Here is a 22,210-nt window from a genome sequence, read left to right on the forward strand (position 1 = left end):
CTAGCCCCTGCTGAGGAAGAGCGCTGCAGTCACTCCCTGTGCACACTGTGAGCAAATTCAGTTCTTCAACGGGAGAGTCTCTTTTGTGTTTGTTGGCGGTGGATGTGAGCTCGGTATGTGCCTGCAGGTGACTGTTGTTTTTTTTTTGGCGGAGAATAGTCTGCAGGAGCCCCACGGAGCCGTGCAGCCAGAGGAAATCATCCATGCCTAAAGTCTCATCTTTTATTCCCCGTCATGTGGTAAATAATGAATTTCTGGAGTCCAGAGACAAACGTAACCCATTTTTACCTCTGAATTTTGAGGGGCATCATAGGAATAGACCCTGTGAACGAATTACTGGTTCATTGTACCGGAAGGTGATTAATGCTTTCAGTTGAACAACGGTGTAGGGGTTAGCATTCTCATCTCACAGCGGTTCAAGGTTCAAATCTCAGCTGAAGAAGAGAAAAAAACAAAACAAAAAACAAATCTCGCTGGGACATTTCTGTGTGGAGTGTGCATGTTCTCCCTGTGCATGTGTGGGTTTTTTCAGGGCAGTCCTGTTTTCTCTCACCATCCAAAACCATGCCTCACGTTTTCATTTGAACTACCGGGTTTAAGTAAATGTTATAAAAAATACACATGCTGCAAAAGAAAATGGCTTCTTAGTAACAGCTTTATTGGAAGTGACCAATCAGCGGTGACATTTTGACATTTTTAAGTAATCGGTTTACATGCATTTAAATGTCCTATCCTGTCGGGGTGTGCCAAAATATCGATATGGTGATATATCGCGATATTTAGTCCCGTGATTGATTCTTGATGCGTCTTCATAAAGTATCGACCTTTTATTTACGTTTGAAGACCCTGTAAAACGTTATATTAATCCTCCTTTGGTAAGACGATTCTGCGGACGGTCGATAGGGGGCGCTCGTTGCGAGATTGGCGGTCGCGGATGGACGAAGAAGAATACACATTCAAACAAAGATGGCGGAGGGGAAAAACAAGGAGAGTAGCAAAAGCAGCAAGTAAAAATTCTTGCCAACAGCATTGAAGCCGCATCGCCCGGAGTTGTGTGAGAAAACCGTGGTTGTTGCTGGCCTGAAGCTGACACAGCCCGGCGTGTTTTTCCAGAAAAAGCTACCACTGTCTTCTGCGAGAGCAAAGGCAACAACAAACGGGATTGCTGTTTAAATGTACAAGGGGCTCCGTCCCTGCAGGGAGGTGGAGATCGAGGAATTTGGGTTTTTATTGAATGCATTAGAGCCACGCTTTGACATTCCCTCTCTGAAATACTGAAACAATGATCCCTGCAGTGTACGCCCAGACCAGAGCTATGGTTGACATGGAAACAGCAGAAAGAGTGGGATCTCTGCCCTTAGACCCCCCTTCTCCTCAAAAGGTAGACGAGCGGCGTTTTGACGCTAAAAAGCCTGTGGTTCTCAAGAAAAACATGAACATATAAACATACATCACATGCAGCTGTTCCCCAAACGTTTTGTTCACAAAGACGTTTACTTTTAGATGCACTTTCATTTCATGGATTTTATCCCTGGTCATTTTGTTTTTTTGAAAGCAGTGTATGTCTTAAATAACTTAAAGGAAAGTTCCTAGCTACTTGATTTTATTTTTCTGGGAGAATTTTGTTTGTTAACACCACATTTGCACTAAAGTGTCATTTATTTTTAACAAAGACATTATAATTTGTTCACAGAATTAATATCTTATTTACAGATATTTATTAAATAATGCAATGACTATAGCTTTGTTTTTCAAAAGTTAATACCAATGTGCCTGGCAGCTACTTGACTTATTCATTTTTTATCCTGTTTACACGAATTTTGTACTAAATAATGGCACTGCTGTTCATGTTCACTATTTTTTAAACATAATTTTAAAGATATTTCCAAATGAAAATTTTCATTGTTTGTCAAAGACAGAGTATAACTGATTTCAGCAAAAGTCTGTTATTCATTACACCAAATAGGACACAAGTTGTTTATTATCATTGTGTTGAAAAACTAAAAATTGAATAGGGAAATATTTTCCAAAAACGGTTTCAAGTTCTTCTTTCTTAAAGTTTGATATATCGTGAGTTGTTGGAGACGACATATATCAATTATTCCATTATCGCCATATCGTGATAGTATCGTTATCGCGAGCAATGTATCGCATATCGTATCGTATCGTGGGGTACCCAGTGATTCCCAGCCCTACTATCCTGGTTGAACCATGCTCCAGCAATCTGTGGGACCCTTATGAGGATGCAGTGGGTATGGAATTGATTGAAGAATATCTTATATACACATGCTGGCCTCTTTATTAGGCCTTCCTTGCTAGTACTGGGTTGGACCCCCTTTTGCCTTCAGAACTGCCGTAATCAATAGTGGCATAGATTCAACAAAGTACTGTAAACATTCCTCAGAGACTTTGGTTCATGTTGTTGACATGACAGCATCACACAGTTGCTGCAGATTTGTCGGCTGAACATCCATGATGCCTATCTCCTGTTCCACCATATCCCAAAGGTTCTTTATTGGGTTTAGATCTGGTGACTGTGGAGGCCGTTTGAGTCCAGGAAACTCATTTTCATGTTCAAGAAACCAGTCTGAGATGATTCCAGCTTTAGGACATGGCGCCTCATCCTGCTGGAAGTAGCCATCAGAAGATGGTACACTGTGGTCAGAAAGGGATGGACATGGTCAGCAACAATACTCAGGTAGGCTGTGGCATTGAAACCAGGCTCAAAGGGGCCCAAAGTGTGCAGAGAAAATACCCTTCAAACCATGATACCACCACCACCAGTCTGAACCTTCAATACAAGGCAGGATGGATCCACGCTTTCATGTTGTTGACGCCACATTCTGACCCTACAATGTGGCAGCAGAAATGGAGACTCATCAGACCAGACAACGTTTTTCCATCTTCTATGGTCCAGTTTTGGTGAGTCTGTGGGAATTGTAGCCTCAGTTTCCTGTTCTTAGCTGACAGCAGTGGTAACCGCTGTGGTCTTCTGCTGCTGTCGTCCATCTGCCTCCAGGTTGGACGTGTTGTTCGTTCAAAGATGCTCTTCTGCAGACCTCGGTTGGAACCAGTGGTTCTTTGAGTTCCTGTTGTCTTTCTATCAGCTGGAACCAGTCTGGTCGTTCTCCTCTGACCTCTGACACCAACAAGGCATTCCACAGAACTGCTGCTCTCTGGATATTATTTTCTTTTTCAGACCATTCTCTGTAAACCCTAGAGATGGTTGTGGGTGAAAATCCCAGTAGTTCAGCAGTTTCTGAAATCCTCAGGCCAACCGTTTGGCACCAACAACTGTGCCACATTCAAAGTCACTTTAATCCCCTTTCTTCCTCATTCTGATGCTCCATTTGAACTGCAGCAGGTCATCTTGACCATGTCTGCATGTATAAATGCATTGAGTTGCTGCCATGTGATTAGCTGGTTAAATGATTGTAGACAATGACATCTTTAGTTCTTTTGGAGATTTTTTGTGGTTCATTTGTAAACTGTTGCAGTTCTCTTCCAGAAACATGTTGAGCATAGATAATGACTGGTAACACTTTTAAAATACATCACATGATCTAAATGGGTCTTTAAAGTAAAAAACAAACAAACACAAGAATTGGCTGATAGCTTCATGAATGAACACATCTTGTTGTGATTGTAAGTTGTAGTTCAGCAATGGACAGATCTACAGAAGCAAATTAACAGACTTTGACTTCATTTGTCCTAAAACATCATTCAGATCCTTATTTCCCATAAACAAAAGCAACATTCATGTTTGTAGGATGCTCTTTGGAGTGGTTGTTTTGTCCCTTACAGTAGTCTGGGCGCGCCCAGTGTGTAGTCAGGTGTGATTAAGCCAACAGCTGCACAGAAGAAGCTCTTTAATTGTGAACAATGTCTTAAAGGTTTGAGGAAACCCTAGAACATGTTGTCTGGTGAGGCCTGTCTACTTGGATCACTGCAAGTCGTCTCAGCTGCAGGCGTGACATCATGTGGCCCATAAAAACGAGTCAATGGCAAAAACCTGTGTTTTCTTCATTTGCAGTCTTTTGACTCAATAATATTTCTGTGTGTCAGAAAACCCAACTTTGCTGCTGAGGTGAAGTTATATGGAATATCCCCGCCCTGAAGGAAATCGTTCCCTCATGAGTGTTGAGCAGAAACTGGAGAAAGACTTAGATCTGTGGTCAACATAACTGAACGAGGAGCTTTTTTAAGTGAAGTTAAGAATTAAATCCTTGTGCTGCCTGCTTTGTGTTATTTTTTCCGTCATTGTCTTAAATCAGCAAACAAATCCACCTGTGGGTCACTGTGGCAGGAAGCAGCTTAGCACACGCAGGCACAAGTCGCTAAAGTTGGCTGCAGACAACAGTAACTTGGTCTGCTGAGGGACAATAGTGGCTCCTAATGTCCTAGAAACTGCGGCTCCCCTGGGCTTGGCACCATCATCTGCGGGTTTCCTGGAGGAGAAGGTGTTGATGCCATAACAGGTATGGATCCATCTGGACTGAATCCATAGGCAGCCAGCCTCACTCTAAACTCCAGTATGTTTTCATGTTTAATTAATTGACTCGGTCGATGTACAGTCCACCGGGTGTAAATTATAAATTTCACAGGGGCTGTGAGTTTATTTTATACTATAGTTTTTCTATTCTTTCTGTGTTCCTGAATCCTTGTTTTGTTTTTCTTGAGGCTGTTGCCTTTTCACCCTAAATTGCCAGAGTGCTGTGATTCATCTCCTGTCATTTCTCCCTTTGTTCCCCTTAGGTCTTCTGCTTTTCACTTTTCTAAATGCTTCTTTCTCCTCATTTTTTCTTCTTTTTCATTCTACTACTTTGTTGGTCCCAAATAATAACATTTTTAGTGCTCATTTCCCTTCATTTCAAACTCCTGTAATTGAACATTAATGTTTTTGCCGTTGAAAGAACAATGAAGCTTTCCCTTCCATACTATACTATCATTTCTTTTCTTTTTCATTTCATGCCTGTCCTCCAGCAAAACTACTAAGGAGTCAGTCACTAAGTCAGGCATGAAGACATTTCTTGTTCTGATCTGCATCTCTGAGAAGTCCTGATAAGCCCCCACCCCGCCCCGCCCCTCTGCAGGGCTCATGCATATTTAAAGGCACATGCTGGCAGCCCCAGAATGTGCTGCGAGGCTGCTGTCACAGCTTCTCTAGCGCTGAAATCTACTATAAATTTAAATTGTGATGAAATTTAAAACAACAAAAGAGATTCTTCTGATCGTGTAAAGACTTCTTAGACTCAAAAAGCAGAAACTGCTGAGTCAGAATTCTGTTCACAAGGACTTTTGTGGGTCTTAAAGCTACAACTCTGTTTAATCTATCCAAATTACCCAGTGATAGGGATTTTCAACAATGCATTCTTAATCTCTACATTTAAATCTTGTAAAAAATATGCTTATTCCCTTGCTTAGAGTTTTTCTGTTAACCCTGGAAACTGTTCTGAGCAGTTGTCAAAAGCAACATTTCAGCAAAAGGTTGAATAACTTTGATGTTAATGATGCATTTTCTTTTTCTTAGCTCATTGTATCAAAGTATTTTCAGCACTTTCTGTTGGAAGTCAAACACTAAAACCATTTTTTTCTGGAAGTGGCCCAAATGTTTGCATGCAGAGCAGCACACTGCAGCTGTACACCAGTGACCACAGTCGCACTGACTGTGAATGCTTCTCTATGGGTGTTTCCGGGAAAGTTTTTAAATGGGGCTACAGTGGTGCATTGTCTCTGCATCCATGGAAAAAAGGAGAAAGCAACAACTTATATTTATTTATTTTATACAATGAAACCTCTTTGCATTCTAAAAATAACCTGTGATGGGTGAAATCGATAAATAGGATTACAGATACGATACACTTTTCTCTCTCGCCTAAACTCCCAAAGTTCAAACCTTCATAGGAAAATAGATCCAGGATTATAGAAGAAAACAAAAATCTGATCACGATCAAAGAACTACAGGAGATTAGGCACAGAGACGATTGATTGACAAGGTCTACAACCTATCAGGATGTAGGACACGGTGTGCTGTAAAAATAACATGCAAAATTACACTAAAGAAAATTAGCAAAAGGGGAAACGGAGATATAGTGAGGGTTTTTGGGCGTTCGTGTTTGCAGGAGGTTGTAGAGAGGAGCGGCTCAAGAGGAGCACAGGTGTGTCTTGCAGTTTCTTTGAGGCTCTTTGGCCCACCTCAAGGGACATCCAAAAAATGGAACGTGCCAGTGTAGTGCGTGTGGTAAGTGTATCATGAATAGTTGTAAGGATAGAGTAAGTTACACCCACTTTTGAAGTACAAGTGATGCTGTCGTACGATGCCCTAACGCCAGTCTTTAGTGAGGTGTCAGTACTGGCTTCTTATTGACCGTGTGCAAATGCCACACACACGGAGTGTGCTGGTAATACATAATAACTGTACATGCCCACACAAACTACACAATGGTTGTCTAATCTCCTCATTTTTGGCAGTCAGGCTGTACCTTTCACTTGAAGAGCAATGGGTCCTTGCTCAGTGCAAAGGGTTTGAGGGGATGGAAAAAAAGAAAATGTCAATAAAACACACATGCATTTCACTTACTTTACCCTGATGCTGCATTCACACCGGCCGTGTGTAGCACGTTCAAGTACGCTCTGTACGGGGCTTGCAGACACCAGACTTCCAGGGAGCAGCAGAGAGGAGAATTCTTCTTCTTATGTATTTTTACTGTTTACTAGCCCTTTTCCACCACCTACACTGGGATGAAACTTGATGTGAAATGTCAAAGTGGTGCAAATCCCACAAATCTTGCTCCAAGCTTCGTTTTTCACCGCTCTGTTCCCATAAATGTTGTCTTGGTTTCATATGAATCTAGCCAGGCACAAAACACAATTTGTAACTAGACCCTTGTATCATTTTCACTTCGGTTGGTACTTCCGTGTTTTCAAAAGGACGTGATCTACAAGTTACTATCAAATCCGAGTCCCCGATTGGTCACAGTACCAGATTGCAGGGATGAGCGTGAAGAAGTTCAACTGATTGAAGTTTCAATGCGTGATCAATGAACGCTTGATTTGTATGTAAAGCCTGTGACTTGCATAGCAACGCACGATCACCCATGTTCAGGACGCGGAAGCCCAAAATTGTACATTTTTAATGAAAGTGGCCACTTGAACGCAAGACGATGCAGCTGGTTTGAATGCAGCTTTACTTACCTTTACGTGTTGCATAAGTGTTTGCAACAACCTGATGCCTGCAACATGTCCATAGAAAGAGTGTGTGTTGACTTTTTCTCTCTGCAGGTTCAGCGAGCGATCTATGATTTTAATATTTCCTGTGTCTCGTACAGATTTGCTCCTTTTCACCCAGAAACAGCCTGTATCCACGCATAAGGGCAGTTGTGCCTAGGGGTGTGTAGGGGTGTGGCTTAAAATGTTCAATATTAGTCTAGCAATATGATACACACCGCGATACATGTCTAACCATACTATAGTATTGCAATACATCCAAAGACTGTACCTGAACAATTTTTAAATATTTTTTTAAAGAGTATGTCTAAGAAAAAACCTTAATATTAATACGCCTTTCATTGTAATTAAATGTAAAAACTCATTTTATTTTAATTATCACAACACAATGACCTCGTTCAAAGTATGAACCTGGTTGAAGACATTACTGGCTTTATTAGAATTCAGACAACAGTATAAAAAATGACAAAAAAATGAGTTACAACACGTGGTCTATGCCACTGCTCAAAGTGAGACTGTCATGATTACAGCCGGCAGCTGCACCCCCTTCCCTCCTCCTCCTGTGCAATCACCTGGATCTCAGCTGTTGTCTGTTTGTAATTTGTGTTTGTGTATTTAGGTTCCTGTCTCTGTGGTTTCTGTGTCGCAGTGTCCTGTTTGTTCAGTGTCACTGATGTTTGTTTCCTCGAGTTTTCGAGTAAATCTTGGACTACTCAACGTTTGGTTTTCGAGTCTTTCCTGCATTTGGGTTCCTCGGTCTCGAGCCGTAACATTACACTGCGACCATGACCAACCCAGCAGGAAGTTCGCATCTTGGGGACTTACCTGGATCATCCGCTGAAGGAAGCTCTGCCGCCGGGGAAGAGCTGTCTGTCCTGGCACGGGAGATGCGGGGTTTCATGTCCGGTCTGGAACAACTCCATGATCGCCTCTCCAGGCTGGAACATGTTCCTTCGTCTCCGTCCCCGTCTCGTCAAACCCGATTGGGCCGTCCGGAGCCATTCGATGGAACAGCTGAAGATTGCCGGGCCTTCATCACCTCCTGTCGCCTTCACTTCGACTTCAATCCTGACGAGTTTCCCTCCGAGCAGAGCAAGGTGGCATTTGCCCTGAGCTTTTTGACTGGTCGGGCCAAACGATGGGGAATGGCAGAGTGGGAGCGCGGAGCTGACCTTTGCCGCTCTTTCAGAGCGTTTTCCACCCACCTCCTCACAGTGTTCGACCCTACTACACCCCACAGAGCTGCCGCTTCGGAACTGCTTCGTCTCCAGCAAGGGGCGCGCAGCGCCACGGACTACGCCGTGGAGTTCCGGACTCTGGCTGCCACCACCCGCTGGGCGGACGAAGCGCTGGTGGACGTGTTTCTTCAGGGCCTCTCCGGCATCCTCAAGGATGAGCTGGCGGCGAGGGAGATCCCCGAGGAGCTGGAGGAGTTGATTGATTTAGCTGTGCGTATCGATCGGAGGATGCGGGAACGGGGTCGTGAGCGACGCAGCAATACTAGCCCCCGCCCGTCCTTTCCTGTGAGTGATCCACCGTCCCGTTCCAGCACTCCGCGCCAGGACTTCGTTCCTCCCCCCGTGCCCATGCAGCTGGGAACAGGACGTCTGACTCCCGCTGAGCGATGGCGCCGTATGGGAGCTGGACTTTGCTTGTACTGTGGACAGTCTGGACACTTAGTGCGCGACTGCCCGGGAAACGCCAGGGTTCACCAGCACGGAGGGAACTGGTGAGCCGTACCTCCTCTTTTTCTTCACCCTCACGACCCTCAACCAAGGTGTTGATGAACTATGCAGGAGCCCAGAAGGAGCTGGAGACTCTTATCGACTCTGGTTCTGATGGGGACTTTATATCTCACGAGTTGGTAACCGAACTTAAGGTTCCTGTTGAACATTTGTCTCCTGCGTTGCTTATTCGTGCTATTATCGGGTCTGTCATCCATAATGTGTCTGCACGTACAGTTAATATTCAAGTAACTGTGTCCGGTAACCACACTGAACTGCGTCGTTTCCATGTTGTTGACTCTTTGAAACCACAGGTGATCTTAGGTTTCCCCTGGTTGTGCAGACACACTCCACATATTGACTGGACTTCTGGGCGTGTATTGTCCTGGAGTTCATTTTGTCTCTTGAATTGTTTAACTGCTGCCGCTGTTCGCTCCTCAGTTAAAAGTCCTCCTCCCGAACCTCTGGATCTCAGAGCTGTTCCTTCAGCTTATCATGACCTAGGTGCTGTCTTCAGCAACTTCGGGCTAAGTCTCTTCCCCCACATCGTCCATATGACTGTGCCATTAATCTTCTTCCAGGGACACAACCACCTAAGGGACACATATATCCTCTCTCACGTCCTGAGCAGGAGGCTATGGAGGAGTACATCCAGGAGGGCCTTCAGGCCGGCATCATTCGCCCCTCTTCCTCTCCTGCAGGGGCAGGATTTTTCTTCGTGGGCAAACGAGATGGCGGTTTACGACCCGGCATTGATTACAGGGGGTTAAACAACATCACTGCTCGGAACACGTACCCCTTGCCTCTCTTACAGACTGCCTTTGACCAGTTAAGAGGAGCCCGGATCTTCACTAAATTGGACCTTCGAAGCGCGTACCATCTAGTCCGTGTTCGAGAGGGGGACGTGTGGAAGACAGTCTTTAACACTCCTAATGGTCACTTCGAGTATTTGGTCATGCCTTTTGGACTTACGAATGCACCTGCCGTATTTCAGTGTTTAATCAATGACGTGCTCAAGGACATGTTAAACAAGGTCGTGTTTGTTTATTTGGACGACATTTTGATCTTTTCTCCAGATCTCGAGACCCATGTGCAGCACGTCAGAGCCGTACTCCAGCGCCTCCTTGAAAACCAGCTATACTGCAAGGCCGATAAGTGTGAATTCCACACCACACACACAAAGTTCCTCGGTCATGTAGTTTCACCTGGATCGGTGCTTATGGATGACGACAAGGTGAAGGCTGTTTTGGAGTGGCCTGTTCCTACCGGGCGCAAACAGGTCCAGCGTTTTCTAGGGTTTGCCAACTTTTACAGGCGGTTCATCAGAGGCTTTAGTGACGTGGCTGCACCCATGCATGGACTAACATTGGCTAAGGTACCTTTTATCTGGGAAGGGGGCGCAGATATAGCGTTTACCGAGCTAAAAAGACGGTTCTCTACAGCTCCTGTTCTTACTCAGCCTGACACCTCCAAACAATTTATTGTGGAGGTGGATGCGTCTGAGACGGGAGTAGGGGCTGTTTTGTCTCAGAGAGCGTCTGATAACAAAGTCCATCCCTGGCGTATTTCTCCTGCAAGCTCACTCCTGCAGAGAGAAATTACGACATTGGGAACAGAGACCTGCTTGCTGTCAAACTAGCCCTTGAGGAGTGGCGTCACTGGCTGGAGGGGGCTGAAAGACCATTTCTTGTGTAGACGGACCACAAGAATTTGGAGTACATCAGGACTGCCAAACGCTTATGCCCTCGCCAGGCACGGTGGGCTCTGTTTTTTGACCGCTTCGCCTTCACCCTCTCTTATCGCCCTGGCAGCAAGAACACAAAGCCGGACGCTCTGTCTCGTCTACATCAGAGAGAGGAGGGTGGGGACTCGACTACATCCAGCCCCATTGTTCCACCTCATCTAGTTCTGGGTGCGACGCGCTGGTCCCTCGAGCGCCGGGTCAAGGCTTCTGTTCCAGATCCTGCAAGTATTCCTCCAGGCTGTCCTGCGGAATGTCTATTTGTTCCCTCGTGTCTCCATCAGTCCGTTTTAAAGTGGGGACATTCTTCCCGTCTAGCCTGCCACCCAGGAGTTACGAGAACTGCCTTCCTGGTGGCCCAAAGATTTTGGTGGCCCACTATGTCATCGGACATAAGGGCGTTTGTTTCCTCTTGCCCCATATGTGCCAGTGTAAAGACTCCCAGGTCTCCCCCTGCTGGGCTTCTTCAACCTCTGCCTGTACCTTCCAGGCCATGGTCCCATATTGCAATGGACTTCATCACTGGCTTGCCCAATTCCAAGGGGAAAACGGTCATAATGACTGTGGTGGACAGATTCTCCAAACTGGCTCATGCAGTCCCGCTGCAGGGGTTACCATCAGCCAAGGAGATGGCAGTTTTGGTTTCGAAACATGTGTTTCGGCTGCACGGTCTCCCACAGGACATTGTTTCTGACCGTGGACCCCAGTTCATAGCTTCGTTCTGGAGGGAATTCTGTAAGCTGTTGGGAGTTAAGGTTAGTTTAAGCTCTGGTTTTCATCCCCAGACCAACGGCCAGGTGGAGAGATTCAACCAGGATCTGGAGACCACCCTGCGAGCGCTGTGCTCAAAAAATCCCAACACCTGGTCGTCTCATCTCTCCTGGGCGGAGTATTCTCACAACTCCCTCGTTGGCTCCACCGTTTTTTCTCCCTTTCAAGCAGCTTATGGCTACCAACCGCCTCTCTTCCCTCACCAAGAGCAGACGGCCGCGGTTTCAGGTCCTGCAGCATTTGTTAGGCGCTGCCGTCGTTTCTGGAAGGGCTTTCGACACCGGTTGCTGAGGAACCAGGAGAGGTTCACCGCAGTTGCTAACCGCCGGAGGACGGCCGTTCCGGAGTACAAGGTGGGAGACAGAGTTTGGCTCTCTTCTACAAACATTCCTCTGAAAGGAGGTGCTAGGAAGCTGATGCCCCGCTACATTGGTCCATACCCTGTTGTGGGAATCATCAATCCTGTGGCGGTCAGGCTTGAACTTCCTCGCACTCTCAAAGTTCACCCGGTGTTCCACGTCAGTAAACTCAAGCCTGCAAAAGACTCACCTCTCCAGCCTCCTCCTGCACCCCCTCCTGCACCTCGTATCGTGGATGGTGGGCCCGTGTACACTATTCGGAAACTCCTCGCCTCAAGAAGGGTTGGCCGGGGTGTCCAGTATTTGGTGGACTGGGAGGGCTACGGTCCTGCTGAGCGTCAGTGGGTGCCGGGGCGCCATGTCCTCGACCCGAATCTGATCGCCTGTTTCCACAGGGACCACCCTGATCAGCCTCGTCGGGGTCCGTCTGGGAGCCGGACTTTGTGAGGGGGGTTATGTCATGATTACAGCCGGCAGCTGCACCCCCTTCCCTCCTCCTCCTGTGCAATCACCTGGATCTCAGCTGTTGTCTGTTTGTAATTTGTGTTTGTGTATTTAGGTTCCTGTCCCTGTGGTTTCTGTGTCGCAGTGTCCTGTTTGTTCAGTGTCACTGATGTTTGTTTCCTCGAGTTTTCGAGTAAATCTTTGACTACTCAACGTTTGGTTTTCGAGTCTTTCCTGCATTTGGGTTCCTCGGTCTCGAGCCGTAACAGAGACATGAAAAAAAACGATTACGTCTTTATTCATATCTCTGAAATCTAAAATTAAACCACTCTTTTGAAAACACAAATAACTATTTAACGCCTCCATGTTCATTTTCGCTGACTTTGGGTTCTCCATTACAATGAGTTGCACCTGTCTGTCTCACAACGTCTGCCTTTTGAGCACAGTTCTGCGCTGCTGCTCGCGTACCGAGCAACTGCTTAGAGAGAAAACTAAAGTAAGAAAGGGTAAAATATTATAGAAAAAAAACTATTCCCATGAAGGAGGCAGCTCATGTCTTTCACACCAAAGAGCCGACTTTAGAGTTGTTTCATTCGCAACCTACTCATCAGTACTCGGGGCGGGTCTCTGATCTGCTGCTCACCTGCTGCTCCTCGAGGAGCATCTCTTTTCGTCTCATCTTTGAGACAGTCTGAAAAGCAAAGTGACTGCAGCAATGAGGGCGTCTCTGGGCTTTGACCGATCCCTAATTCTGTGCACACATGCCTGTCCGTATGCACCAGTTACTCCTTAAAAAAAAAGAAAAATTACCTCCCTTTCATTTAATTTAATCAAAAGAAAATGTCTGAGCTTACAAGACCTTAGTAATGAAGCAATGAGGGTTTCTGTAGTCCAGTAATTCTAATGAATTTTTGAAATTTTAATTGCAATTCATTATGTTCCTCCATTACTGACAAAAGTAATTACATTACAGTATTTTGTTACTTTGTAATCCCTTACCGCCATCACTGATTGAGATACATTTGTTCTCAAAGGAAAAAGTCAACTTTGTCCGATAAACACAACCAAATATTTTTCAGTATAAGAAAAAAAAACACAGAATAAATGTTCCTTAACTAGTAAGGTTCTGTAGGTAGTCCATCTCTCATAACACCGAAAACCGCAAGACCTCGTGGTGGTCTTAGTGGGCGGTGCTGTCACCTAGCGGTTGAGGATTTAAGTGGAAACCATAGTCTGACGCTGAAGGACCCTCATAAATAATTAAATAAATATCGTCTACTATCGACAAATTAAATACTCACAAAGGCATAAACATGTTGTCTAATTATAAATATTGTAAATGGCTGCATCAGTATTTATATGAAAAACCAGGATGCATACATGTGGTTGAGCCGGACCTGCCGCCTCCCTCTGACCGTCATCTGGTTCTTTATTAATGCCTCAATTCCTACTTCTGACTCTGAATACTTAGCTCAATCTTTATCATCTCTACCTTGTTTGATTACAGTACTACAAACTGATGGTAGGCAGCTAACTTTTTAAATGATTAGTCTTTAACGTTCATCTAATCCTTGTTAGCATAACCTGCAGCACAAAGGTGTCCTGCAAATCTCCAACATCCTTGTCTGCCTCTTCAGACTTCCTCATTCAGAACCACAGCTCCTCTCTCTGTACCTGTTCGTAGACCTTTATAGCATAAATGATGTAGATGTGATGACTTTTTCTGCCGTCCTTCATGAAGGACCTTTAAAAGGATGTGACTGAGTAGATTTCAATTTCAAAATCCCTAAACTTTCTGGGTACTTTCCATGGATGAGTTCTCTACTTGTCAAATTGCGTTTAATTAAAGGTGTGACTCTTTCCGCTTTTGCCTCCAGGCAGCTGCAGAGGCTGAAACAACTGTTGGCTCGTGTCTGTCCTCGTAGTTTCTCCCCAAAAATAAGAGCTGGATCTGCAGGGGCTTGCTGACTCATCACTGCAGCAGGTTGGGAGCTGAGAGATGCGCTTATCGCCGTCACATTTTCCACTTTAACCTGAAAGATGGACATGTCTTCCTTCCGTTGGGAGCATTATTAGTTTTAGCAAGAAAAACACTGTAAAAGCATGTTGGTGAGCGAATAATAGAAATCTCTGCCTGGCAGGGATTTCTATTATTCTCAATGTAATTAGAGTGTAAGAGGAGCCAAGGGAGATCCAGCTGCCAGATTAGGCTGAATATTACAGTTGAGCTTCAATGGATAATTCAACACTTTACAGCTCCTGGCTGCGCTGCTGAAGGAACGTGATGTGAAAATGTGCAAACGTTGTGAGACGTTTCATAACACTTAAGGTTAGGTTTGTAATGAAGAGAAATGTCTCGTGTTAAGGGAAATGCCTGATGTGCAAACTAAGGTGGGGAAAACCCCACTAGTTATTTCCATCTCATTTCTTCTTTTGTTTTTTTCTTTTCAGATCATTTTTCGAAAGATCATTGAGGTGAAGAAGGAGGAAGAAGAGAGGCAGCGAGCAAAGAACGAAGTGCAGCTCACCATCCCCCAGGACCACCCAGTTCGGAAGCTTTTCCAGAAGTTCAAGCAGCAGAAGGAGCTGCGGAGCCAGGGAGCTGCCGCTGCTGCACAGCTGGACCTGGAAAAGAACCAGCTGCAGGTGGAGCAGCACCAACACCAGCTCCTGCACCCCCAAACCCTGCAGCTGGGAAACTCCGGCCTGCAGCGACCGACTGCCTCCCTGCAGAACGGGGCCCCGCCCAGCAGCAGCACGGTGCTCACGGTGTCTCAGGTCACGCCCCAGCAGAACTCGCTGGCCTACAGCCGTCCCATCGAACCTACCGCCAAGCAGAACAACTGTGACATCATGGAGCTGCAGCCCAGCGCCGCGGCAGGTGGGGGAGAGCCACATGTCAGACTCAAGGTCAACACCAGCCCCGCGCTGGGGAAGCCGCCTGTGAAGGCCTCGGGATGGATGCGCTTAAAGAACAACATGGCTCCAGTGGAGGCTGGCAGGGAGGGGCTGAACAACAATCTTAAGGCTGTTTCCGTGGAGACGCTTTCTCAGGACACTAAAGTTCAGGATGGGGGGCGTAGGGACACGGGACAGGGGGGGGTGTCTAGCAACCCTTTGCGCAAGACAGACTCCTGCGACAGCGGCATCACTAAGAGCGAGCTGCGGATTGACCGGGTGGGGGAAGCACGCACCCCGGCTTCAGTTACCCCCCTCATACACAGCCCTGTGGCTGGAGGAACGGGCCCCCCTCACCCTTTCTGCCCCATTCCAGAGCAGGGCATACATGCTGCACTGCAGGAGACCAGATTGGAGCTGCGAGAGGACATCCAGACTCTAGGGGGCCGCCTGGGCACCTTAGAGGGTCAGGTGGCTGAAATCATCAAACTGCTGTCCGATAAAAGGAGGGGGTCTGGGGGGGCGCCAGCAGCCGTCATCACCCCCAAAACAAAAATTCAGCGTCAGGACATTTTTACCGTTTCCAGACCCGTTTCCCCAGACTCAGAGAGGGACGAGGGGCTTTGAAACAACGCTCAGAATGTTCTGGAAGAACATCACAAGTGCTGCAGAACTATAGCTTTAGGCTCTCTGTCACACTGGGGCGTCCAGTGAGGACCCACCGCAGACCTCCAAAACCAAATAAAGACTGCCTACAGAACCTCTGACGTTTGCACACAGATCTGACATCCGGATCGCCTGAAGGTTCAGCGCCAATGACCTGGACCGGGTTTTGATTGTACATATCTATGCATGTCCAGCTGGGTTCTGGTCTGCCAAAGAAACTACTGAGCATACCTATTGCCTGTATATTATGCAGTGTACTGCATGCAAAACTTAAATATTTTGTAATGATGGAATATCAGGGTTAGCACTGCAGACTTTACTTACAAACAGGTTTTGCTGGCAAAGCGATTGTGCATGGATTATTACTCATTTATGAGCCTCAAAAGGACAGATGTTTTGTTTCACTTTTTTAATTTACCTTTTCCAGTGCTGTTCTCTTATGTGAACAATCTGCATCTTCTGACAATATCAGCTATTTTTTGTAATTATTTATATTTTTGATCACAGTTCCAGGTTTGACGTTTCTAGAAAAACTTCTGAGAATCCTGTTTTGTCAGAATCTTCCTTGTTGCTATGCATCACTTGGAACGTGGTTGTTTCGTGCGTCGTTCTGCATGTTTTAGGCACGACAGAATGTAGAGGCTGGAATGATCGCTGGACAGGAAAGGCAACTCAGCACACACATGTAACCCCACACATTTACAGGACAAGAAACCAAATCCTAATGCAGATTCAGCACAAAAGCTCCAGAAATAAACACTGAAACTCTGTACTTTGGATTAGACATGTTTTCTTCTTCTGCATGTTTTGTTTGTCTCAGTCCCCACGTATGAGAGCTGACTGACTCAGACACTTGCATGCATGGCAAACCTGAAAGCTTTTGTCTACGGAGCCCGTGACCTGACATGGATAAAATAAAAAATATCTCGTTCCCACAAAATTATTAATTCGTGCAAACGAAATAATGTCTTGTTCCCACAAATGAATATCTCGTTCCGACGCAATTATTAATTCGTGCAAATGAAATAATTATTCATGTCATAAGTCATTCATAAACACGGATATGCTCTCAGTACTACAGCAAAAGCCGCTTTCAGCGGTAACTTTTGTGTCTCTGTGACCGATATTCATTCAAGAAAGGGCAAATAAAAACAAGAATGATCAATTTATTATTGTCTCATTGAATACAAGAAAAATATCATAAGATTTAGGATGCCCAAGCTTGATGCTTCGCCTACCGGACACATAGCTCCTCCTACGAGCTCCCGCCCGCCACGGAGCTCTTTTGCTTGTCATGCCATGCTCGTTAGCAGTCGCTTTACATCCGAAGGCTATTGGGCTACATGCAATCTAGCCTATCATTTGTCCTGTTGTATTTGAATCCAACAGTCACAGTTACAAGGCCACGGTGATTGGTCGAGATGCATTATGGGATATGTGTGACGCATGATGGCATACGTAGCATGTAGCCTTCGGATATTAAGTCACTACTAACGAGTATGTTATTAAAGACAAGTCCTGAATTTTGTTATTCCTAGTCGACCCTGAACTACAATATCCCATACCGCAGCTGGCTGTCCGAATGCCGGAATGACGAGCAAAAGAGCTCAGTGGTGGGCCGGAGCTCGTAGCACAGAGCTTATAGCTCGAGCGAGCTATGTCTGGAGAATTGCTGCGGTATGGCGAAGCAGCAAGCTTGGGCATCCTAAATATTATGATATTTTTCTTATTTTTATCAAGACAATAATAATAGGACACAGGCTTTTCCACGAAAAGTGGAAAATGACTTTTATAGGTGGGGTAAAAGAGTGTTTGTTAGTCACTGAATATACAGTACAAGTTGTCCCTCTCAAAAAGATAGAAAGGTTGATAATGTTCATGATAGCTAAACTTCAACTGCCAGAAACAAAATGTAAAAAAGAATCTAGGAAATCCCACTGTTAGATTTTTAAAAAAAATATTGGTATAATTGTGCAGAAAATAAGTAATTGGTTCCTATGAACAAAAAATGATGTCTTTCACAGACCTCTTACTTCTTATTTAAGAAGCTCTTAGATCCTCCACCACCTGTCTGAACTTCTTATCTGTATAAAGATACAGAGGTCCACATCCTTAACCCTTGTGTTATCTTAGATGACCCCACCCTTCCATTGACGTGTTCTCCCTACCATGACAAAGGTGGATAAAGGTGGAAATATTTCCTGTAATCCATGGACACCAGTGAGGATCACAAATCATTGAAGAAAAAAAAGGTTCAGCGCACTGTCTAGTGGGTCTAGATGACCCAACTCCCAATGTTAAAGTGCTTAGGATAGCACAAGGGTTACACTTCTGTCGACATGTCATTTAAGCTCAGTGACTGACGCCAGAAGTTTTAGAACCTTCTAAACATTCTTAGACAGTTTTTTAAATTTATTTTTCCAACAGCTGAGCAAGCAGACAGGAGCTGAGAGCCTCTTGCATTGGACAGATTTTACTGTTACAATAGGGGTTTATGGATCTTCAGACAAACGAAGAGTATATTTGTATAAACCCCTTTTGTATTTAAGGCTAAGCTTTATTTATGATAATTATGTTTATATGCATTCCTTAGGGAGCCGGTTTAGCTCGTGCTGGTTTGCGGCGCCTTCCGTCCGTGAAACCAGGGTTCGACTCCGGGCTGCTCCCTGTTCCCTTCTCTACCCCTGTGCCGGTTCCAAGCCCGGTTTGAGAAGGTTGCGTCAGGAAGGGCATCCGGCGTAAAACATTGCCAAATTTACCATGCGACTTGTTCGCTGTGGCGACCCCTGATGGGAGAAGCCGAAAGAGGAAGAAGAAGATGTTTATATGCATTCCTTAGACAGATGGTAAACTACCTTTTGAAGCTGATTTCGCGTCATAAAGAGCTGTTGTTGTCCAGTCAGACACTCACTCTTGTTCTGCCGATTGTGGCCTAACTATGTCAGAAACAAAGAGCTCTAAAGCTTACAGTTAAACTCCAAAGACGTTTAAGTTTCATTTAAAGGACCGGCATGGGGAACTGTTTTTCGATCTATTTTTAATTGATAGCATTTGTTATTAGAATTTATTGGAATATCTGAGGTCTAAGGGGCTGAGGTCAGTGAAAAACGCAATTTTTGAAGAAATATCAATGGAAAATTCATGGCTGAATTATATGTGACATAAGCAAAAATCATCATCTTCAACTGACAGCTGAGGTTATTTAATGTCTGTCTATGCTACCGCAGATGAGACAAATCTTAAATAATGTCAAAATTGACTGGGCTTTAAAAGCTCAAACTGCATCATTTCTCCAGCAGCTTTATATCCGTAGACTCCTGGAAAATGTATTTTATGTCCCAGGTGATCCAAATGTCTTTGGACCACAGACAAGCATCTTCACAATTGCCTGTGACCATGTGTCCTCATACATAGAAAAGTGTTTTAGTTTTTCTACAGCATGATCTATACCACATCTATTTTTCATGCTGAACCAATGAAAGCGCTTGGAAGTGACCAAGAATTCAACAATGACGTCCTGTTCTTGTCTTCTCACGAACATGAAGTGATGTAAAATAAGCATGAGGGTTAGTCATTGCTAAAATGTTTGCATGAAAAAATAATGAAAAACGGAGTGCTGAACACTGGCTTTATAAAAAAGCTCTAATCTCATTTTTTTCTTTTCTGTAGTTAAGAAGCGTAATAAACATTCATTACTGACCTTGATCCATTTATGTATGAGTTGTAAATGAATCACTGTCACCTCCAGCATCAGGTACAACAACACAGCAGTCAATGTTGGTTTTTGTGAGCCTGCAGATGTGAATGTAGAACCCTTAGTGTGGATTAGTATGAGTTCAGTTAGTGAGTGGGACATCACCTGTAGAAAATGGTTTACTTCCAGCTTCAACCAAATGAAGTCAATTCAGTCGACATTTTGTCACAATACGGACGCCGCCATTTTGGAACCAAAAAACACCAGTAAGCAGTGATTTGCCCTAATCTAGAGGTTCTCAAAGTTTTTGTAGCAGAGGCAAAATTAAGAACTTTACATGAAACTGGGCGCCAATTTTGGTGAAAGAAAATGGACAAACAGAAAAAGTTGTTTTTAAAAACTTGAATAACCAAGTGTCATTTGTACAGTTAACCAGGCCCTCCAGATGTTTTCCCAGAGGTTGCTGTCCAGCTCTTCTACTCTTCTAGGATTTTTATCATTTAACAGACTTATTATTTTATACTTTTTCTTTTGCTCTGGACAAACAATGTCAGCTACTTTCAGCATACGTTCTTTTTACAAACTCCCCCTCACTTACGGGCTTGCTACGCAGGGGCATTTCCAAAGCCACAACGTAGCTAGCTTCTGTCACAGCTTTGCCATTTTTGTAAATATCTGGTGTGCAGCTTAGCCTCCTTGGAGCTTATTGTTGTGCACAGTAAATTTTTCATAGTTTTTATGATTTGTAACATAGTGACGATTTATAATTAATACTTTGAGCATTGCATTTACCTGCTTGCAAATAAGGCACATGACTTTATCCAGCCCATGAGGTGCGACAAAGTAAGCACTTATCCACTTAGCTTGAAAGCTATTTTTGATATGGGCGAATAAGCACTTATCCACTTAGCTTGAAAGCTATTTTTGATATGGGCGAAGTGGGCGGTCACCCAGGGCGGCACTTCATAGGGGGCGGCATTTGCCGAGCCTGATGCGTTACACATAATGTGCTACTTACTATATTCAAAGATAAGCTTGGAGCTTTTAATTTGAAATTGCTTCAGCAGCCGACACTTAGCGCTTTTATTTTTGACATATCAGACTCTTAAGAATGTCTTCCTCCTATTTCCTCTTCACACTTGTGGTGCAAAAAAAAAAAAAAAAGATGAAAAAACTCAGAGTGAAACAACGTAAAACAGGCACATGAAAAGGAATTAGGCAGAACCCAATTTCGTGCTCAACCCAATTTCGACAAAAGCAGGCAATGGGGATTATTTCCCACAATTCCTTGCTCCAACACAGCACACCCGACGCGCACGTGACCACCGCCCTCTGCTGCAAGACGCTTGCGGCCACACCTCTTTGCGGTAGTCTTTGGAACATAAGTCAAAAAACTCGAGAGGGGAGCGCAACTCGCCGGTGGCTGGCTGAATCACACCAACAGGTGATTAGGAGTCTTTTTCGATCTAACAATCAACTCTGGGCCGCAGCTGCGCCTCCCGTCATAGAGACGGAGCCGCGGAGCCGCTGGAGTGAGCTTGGTGGAAGTTCAAACCCCTACCACTTAGAAAGCCAGTTCGGGATAATCTGTCTATCAAATGTTTTAAGTGTTCGAGGGGAGACCACATACTCTTGTTGAGGCATCTGATTGGTCAGTTTATAACTTCAATAACTTGGACTACAGAAAAAAAAGATGAAAAAAAAGAGGATTATCAAGAACATGTTAAAAAGAAAAGCATCAGAGCAAGACAGGTTATTCTAGGGGGTTATAGGCAGCCTAAGGACTCACACTATATTTTTCTAGGATTCATTGCACACCGCGGGATGCGAAACCTGGTTTCCTGCCAAACAGACAACTATCAGCAGACAATTAGAAAGACAGAGTAACAGCGGTTTATTTCTCTATAGAAGTCTTTGGAATTTTGGCTTCTTGGAGCTAGCGAGTACTTCCTGTTTGGAACGACAGGGAGGAAGGGGTCACTCAGTTCTCATATACAGTTAAAGGCTGTTATCCAGTTTGTGTAGGTTGGTCTAAAGACCGTGCTGAGATGGTTTGATGGCTGCTGGTCACATTGCTCTTTCACATTGGAATTCATTCCGTTGAGATCTCGTGATTACAACAGACGGTCACAATAAAAGCAATTTAATCAACCATGCAAGGGGGTTTGCCAGAGCAAATCATCGGCCACCATCTAGTCCTTTATTTGACAAGAAGTCAAATGTAGTACAAAACAGAACTGTTTTGATATTAACCATAACTTTTTGTAACATATATTTTATAATATTATACTCTAAATGTCCCTGTTAGTTTTTATCATCTGAGGCTTTAGCACGTAAAATTAAATCTGTGGACTGTGATATAAGGGCTCCTTGGTGGTGTAGTGGTTAGCACTCTCACCTCTGAGTGAAAAGGACCTGCGGTTTGAATCCTGTCTAGGACCTTTCTTGGATGTTATGCTTGTTTATGCTTGGGTTTCCTCCCAAGCACCCTGGTTTGTACAGAAACATGCTTTGTGGATTGATCAGTATCTCTAAATCGTCCTTTGGTCATGTGTTGGAGATGTGGTCCTCTAACACAGTGTTTTTCAACCTTTTTTGAGCCGCGACACACTTTCACCCTGACAAAAATCCCGCGGCACACCAGCATCCCAAAAAAAAAAAAAAACAGAGATTCATGGTCTGTATT

The 22,210-nt window shown here is 44.6% G+C and overlaps 1 protein-coding gene across 1 annotated transcript in view; it reads left to right on the forward strand.

The window, feature by feature from the left end:
* The window catches only part of kcnh5b (potassium voltage-gated channel, subfamily H (eag-related), member 5b), a 103,061-nt gene extending 86,463 nt beyond the window's left edge, over positions 1–16,598 (forward strand). The window contains exon 13 of the mRNA XM_023951926.2: positions 14,718–16,598. Within this exon, the coding sequence (XP_023807694.1) occupies positions 14,718–15,791 (1,074 nt within the window). The 3' untranslated portion in view covers positions 15,792–16,598. The remainder of the gene's footprint in view (positions 1–14,717) is intronic.
* The last annotated feature ends 5,612 nt before the right edge of the window (positions 16,599–22,210 follow it).

This window comes from Oryzias latipes, chromosome 22 (genome assembly GCF_053564925.1).
Source record: "Oryzias latipes strain Hd-rR chromosome 22, Olatipes_Hd-rR_3.1".
In the NCBI taxonomy this organism is placed as follows: Eukaryota; Metazoa; Chordata; class Actinopteri; order Beloniformes; family Adrianichthyidae; genus Oryzias; species Oryzias latipes.